Source organism: Sceloporus occidentalis, unplaced genomic scaffold (genome assembly GCF_023333645.1).
Source record: "Sceloporus occidentalis isolate IW3139 unplaced genomic scaffold, rSceOcc1.0.p SCAF_260, whole genome shotgun sequence".
Lineage (NCBI taxonomy): Eukaryota > Metazoa > Chordata > Lepidosauria > Squamata > Phrynosomatidae > Sceloporus > Sceloporus occidentalis.
The window spans coordinates 197378-202506 of NW_028317240.1; the positions used below are offsets into that span (position 1 = coordinate 197378).

The window sequence follows — 5129 nt, forward strand, 5'->3', positions numbered from 1 at the left end:
CTGAGGAAGGGCATTGGAACCGCTCTAGAAAAGGAAGAAGAGGACAAACTATTACAGAAACACACAAGTTCTGGAGAAATAGGAACTGCTGAGAAATTTCTCTCTATAAGGAAACTACAGGGGACTTTTTCTTTCTAGGGGAGCAGCAAAAGACTGGCCCTTTATAGGACTATAGCAGCAAGATCAGTCACCCTAGCATTCAGCCTCACCTGGCATTACAGTGTCCTCCCTGCCATTTACCCCAGACTCTGCACATAAAGGAGGTACTCTGGATAGCTTCATGCATGGGAGGCTCTGACATTTCGCAGATGAGTGCTGTGGTAAGCCTCTCCTCTTTTGCTGGAGAGCTGTGGTGGCTCAGTCATTATTAAGGAGATTCGTGGCTAGCGCTTCCAGGGATCTCCTCTTGTTTTCTGGAGAAATCTGGATTAACTCTTAACAAGCAGATGTCTTCCAGTGTACCCTGCTCAGGATCCCCCCTCCAGTGAGCGCTGTCTGCGGATAGATTTGAGTTCTTTACAGTGCTGAAGTAGGATCCATAAAGTTCCAGACTGATTGATTCTTAGCAGATGGCTCTCCGAGGTTCCAGCAGCTTAACCCCCTTCTCCATCCAGGCCATCCTGAACAAGAAGGAGGATAGAGTTGGGTCCTACCCCAGGATGGGGCGCCTTCTCCCAGCCAGCAGCCCCACCACTCCCTCCTGCTGCTGGAGGCTTTTTGGGGAAGTAGATACCGAGGGACTGGCATCTTCATGTGGAGGGCCACAAGGGGTGGGAGTCGGAGGTGAGCCGGCTGGATGGGACTCAGACTCAGCTCTCAGTGAGGAGGGGGAACCGGGGAGACCGGCAGACTCTGGCCTGGCTGATGGGGTGGAGGGCAGGAAGAAACAGAGGCCGCTGGAGGTTAGACCCAAGGAGGAAGAAGAGGAGGAGACCCCGGGATGCAGTGACTGCGAAATGACGGCCAGCGTCTCAGGTACCCGGGGTGCAAGGGGTTAATGCATGGCCATCCTTGGGGAAAATAGAGTGCAGGAAGTTTTAACCCATTGAACATCACCGGGGTCATCACCTGTGTACCCCTTACCCAGGGATATCTAAGATGTTTGCCAGCAGGTCACTAAATACAAATGTATTAAATGTTACAATTCTATGTATATGTGCATCGCTGGAAAAAATATGCACGTGGCCACCATGCGGAAAGTATTGTATGGATCTGGTAGTTCACATTCTGACAATATCAGATTATAGAAAATGGCGAGCACCCATTGGCTGTCAAGAGCAGTACATATATGTACAATATACATAAAATAACGCGATAACAACTATACAAATACACTTTACAACATAGTATTATATTCACTATATTCTATATTATATATATATATTCACACACACACACACACACATATATAGTTATATATTTATATATATATAGTTATATATATATATATAATTATATAGGTAGATAGATGTAGAAATGTAGAAATTGAATGCAAATATTGCTACAAAATTGTTATATATATATATATATATATATATATATATATGCACATGGAAAAAAACATGCAGTGGTTTTGTATGACAATATAAAATAAATCATCACTACTTTCATTACTTCTAAAATAAATTTCTAAAATTTGAAATATTTTTAATTAAAAAACCAAAAAAAAAATAATTTCCATTTTTACAAGTTTTTGCAGTATATTTTACAAGATAAATGTAACATGCTGGAAAATGGTCATTTGAATAATAATTATAGAGTGATTGCCATGAGCAGATAGTTGGGCACTTTGTCCGTTGTGTTGCCTTTTCTCCGGTTGGGGAGTGGCTACAGGAGGGGTCACTTCTGCTTCATATTTTAAATAATATATAAATGTGTACACAATTTCTGAACCATTTACACGCTTTTTATGCCCTACAATACTTTACGGGCATCGATTCCCCCTTTTTTTTGTATTGGAAGACTATAATTAGTAATATTACTCACATTCTATAATATCGTGATTTTCCAAACAAAAAGATGTTACATGTATGTTACAAAGTTATTTTAAAATAAGAAACCTAAGTAAATAAAAAACTATACAAATATATATATCTATATAAATGCTATTATAAATCTGATTTTCGATTGTATGAGATGCTTGAAATAATAATATCTATACACAAAAAGCTGAGTGTGCGACGTGCCCGTGATTATTATTATTATTATTATTATTAACCTTACAATATTAATAACTTAATTGGTAACACTGTGAAATAATTCAAATAAATCAGAAATTGTAATTAACTGAGGTTAGGCGTTTTGGAGCCGCACGTTTAGGAACTGAAAAGCATTTTATTCCGCCCCAGAAATGTATGGTTCACAGACCGTGTTAATACAGACATTTTAGAATTTAGGCCTGATTTGTTGTTAGATCCCACAGCTCAGATCAAAATGAACTAGTACAATACCTAATATAGATCTTGTTCAAAAACAATCGAGAATATCGCCAGCTGCAATACGTTTATATATGTTATATATTTATATATATATATATATTATTATTATTATTATTATTATTATTAACCTTTATGTTAACACGTTGATAATTTATTTTAAATAAACTTATTGGAACTTTAGATTAAAAAGTATATTGTACGGGCGGTGCACGGTTAGAGATCAGTATGAATACATGTATCTGGTCATAGAGATTAAAAAAATCGGCATTATCTATTTTTTATTTTTTTTTAAAGATTAAGGATTTTTTAAAATAATTTGCGTTCTTGATGTGTCTAGTTTTGTGAAGCCTAATTCGGCAACGGTAGCTAGTTAGTAATAAACACTTTGTATATAGATATATAGATGGATAGACTGATTTGATCATCTTTATATATATATATATATATATATATATATATATATATATATATATATATATATATATGTGTGTGTGTGTATATAAAGTTGATGTATGTATATATATATATAAACCATATATTAGTAAAATCCCCATGTCTTATATGCAAAAGCTCAGTGCTTTATCCCTCACAGACAGTAGGAGCGGAAGACAGAGGAAAGTGGAATAGAAAAAAGAAGGATAACCTTGTGCCCCCCCCCCCCCGAAATATTAAGCTCTGTAACCAAAATTAACTTTTGACCTCCGTGGTAAGAGAGGTTGGTTAGAGCTAGCAAATTATTATACTAGGACACTGTTGCTTTACAGTGGGCTGAGACCAAGCCCCATAGATGGGGCACCTGCTAGAGGCTACTGCGTATAGAGCACTCCAGTAATTAACAGGTTAATGTGAGTGAAGCCATGTAGTCATTTTGTAGATGTGGCTTATGTTGGACACCTTCTATTAAGTCACCTGATACTGTCTACTAAATATTTCATATACTACAGAATAGTACATATAAAGGGGGACTCAATACTGGTCTTAGGTATAGTATTGAGTTTAACTCTTTCAATCCTTGATCAATGTAAAAGCACTTTAAATATAAATATAAGTAAATATCAATAACAATTTACATGCAACAAATAACAACAAATACATGCGTACATTATGAAGCGATTTAAATAATCAGGGCAGAATATTTATGTATAAGAGGGGGACAGACAGACCAGCAAATTTATTTTCATTAATTGTACAGCCTTTATGTCAATATTTAAAAAAAATATCTGGATATGTATGGTATTTCTTTGTAGGTTCTTTGTAGTGTTTTGCCCCAATCCACAGTGGGTATTATTATTATTATTATTATTATTATTACAGTTTATCTGGGCATAGAATGGGTTATTAAAGCTGCACCAACCCAAGTCACAACCCAGCAGGGATAATTATTGACGCACTCTGAATATTTCTCCTTTATTAACGGCATGTCCTTTTTTTCCCCCTGTTCTCAGACCCCAGCCCCCCAGATGGAGACCCGAAGTGTGAGCAGCTCTTGCTGGAAGCTCCCAAGCAGAGGAAGAAGCGCTCCCGCGCTGCCTTCTCCCATGCCCAGGTCTTCGAGCTGGAGCGACGCTTTAACCACCAGCGTTACCTGTCCGGGCCGGAGCGGGCCGACCTGGCCGCCTCCCTCAAGCTCACCGAGACTCAGGTCAAGATCTGGTTCCAGAATCGGCGCTACAAGACCAAGCGCAGGCAGATGGCGGCCGACCTGCTGGCCACTGCCCCGGCAGCAAAGAAGGTGGCAGTCAAAGTTCTGGTGAGGGATGACCAGAGACAGTACCAGCCTGGGGAGGTGCTGAGGCCATCACTGATGCCCCTTCAACCCCCTTATTACTACCCCTATTACTGCGCCTTGCCTGGGTGGACGCTCTCTGCAGCAGCCGCTGCAGCAGCTGCAGCCGCCTGCACTGGGGGGACCCCCTAACCCAGTTTTTAGGGGGAGAAGAGGGTGCAACCCCTAAACTCAGAAGACTATATATTAAAAAAGAAGGTGACTGCTACCCCTGCCAACACTTTGACCCAATCACAGATCTTTAAAAAAACATTAGACAATCTCTTTTGAAAATAGGACTAAACTGTTACAGGCAGCAGGCTGTGTTCATGGTATCCATGTGTTGTCAATATGCTGTATATGTTTTTTTATGGATTATGGTTACATTTATTTGAATTGGTTACTCTGGTCATTGACAAGTAGAGAGGTGATTGCAGGGGAGATCCTTAAATGTGGACTTTTTGTATGCCACAAGTGCCTACTAAGGGTTACCTGGGCTATGGAGGTAGATAGCCAGACCCTTCCAAGACCATGCATGGTCCAGGTCAATTTTTCATCTTCTTCATTGTTTAGCAAGTAATGAAAATAATACAGGGAACAATCCAAAAGGGAACATGAGTTTAAGACTTTCTAGCACTTTCCTAGTATAATATTGTACTTATTTTATACAATGTGAATATTTTCTCATATACAACATGGGTTTCAAGACAATTCTGTACCTTTTCCAGAAAACTAACAGCATCCCATTCTATGGACTGCTTAGTAACACCACCTACAGTATATATATATTTTTAATAATCCAGATCATTCCTTTTGTATGTTTTCTATGAAGCAGGCACTGTGCACTCGACTAGATTTATTTACCGAAAGGAATTGTGAATATTTTTAAGGTGTTGTACCTTTTTTTCTAATTTATAAAATTACAA

The 5129-nt window shown here is 38.8% G+C and overlaps 1 protein-coding gene across 1 annotated transcript; it reads left to right on the forward strand.

Moving 5' to 3' along the window:
* Positions 1 to 569: 569 nt before the first annotated feature.
* Positions 570 to 4356, forward strand: LOC149275868 (homeobox protein Nkx-3.2-like). Its single transcript, XM_089504206.1, has 2 exons — positions 570 to 975; positions 3884 to 4356. Exons 1-2 carry the CDS (start codon positions 570 to 572, stop codon positions 4354 to 4356), a joined length of 879 nt encoding a protein of 292 aa, XP_089360332.1.
* Positions 4357 to 5129: the final 773 nt, after the last annotated feature.

Excerpts from the sequence above, each read along its gene's own strand:
- LOC149275868 (XM_089504206.1), top strand. The coding sequence starts at position 570 with ATGGCTCTCCGAGGTTCCAGCAGCTTAACCCCCTTCTCCATCCAGGCC. Across the intron at positions 976-3,883 it reads AATGACGGCCAGCGTCTCAG|ACCCCAGCCCCCCAGATGGA; the intron begins GTACCCGGGGTG and ends CCCTGTTCTCAG.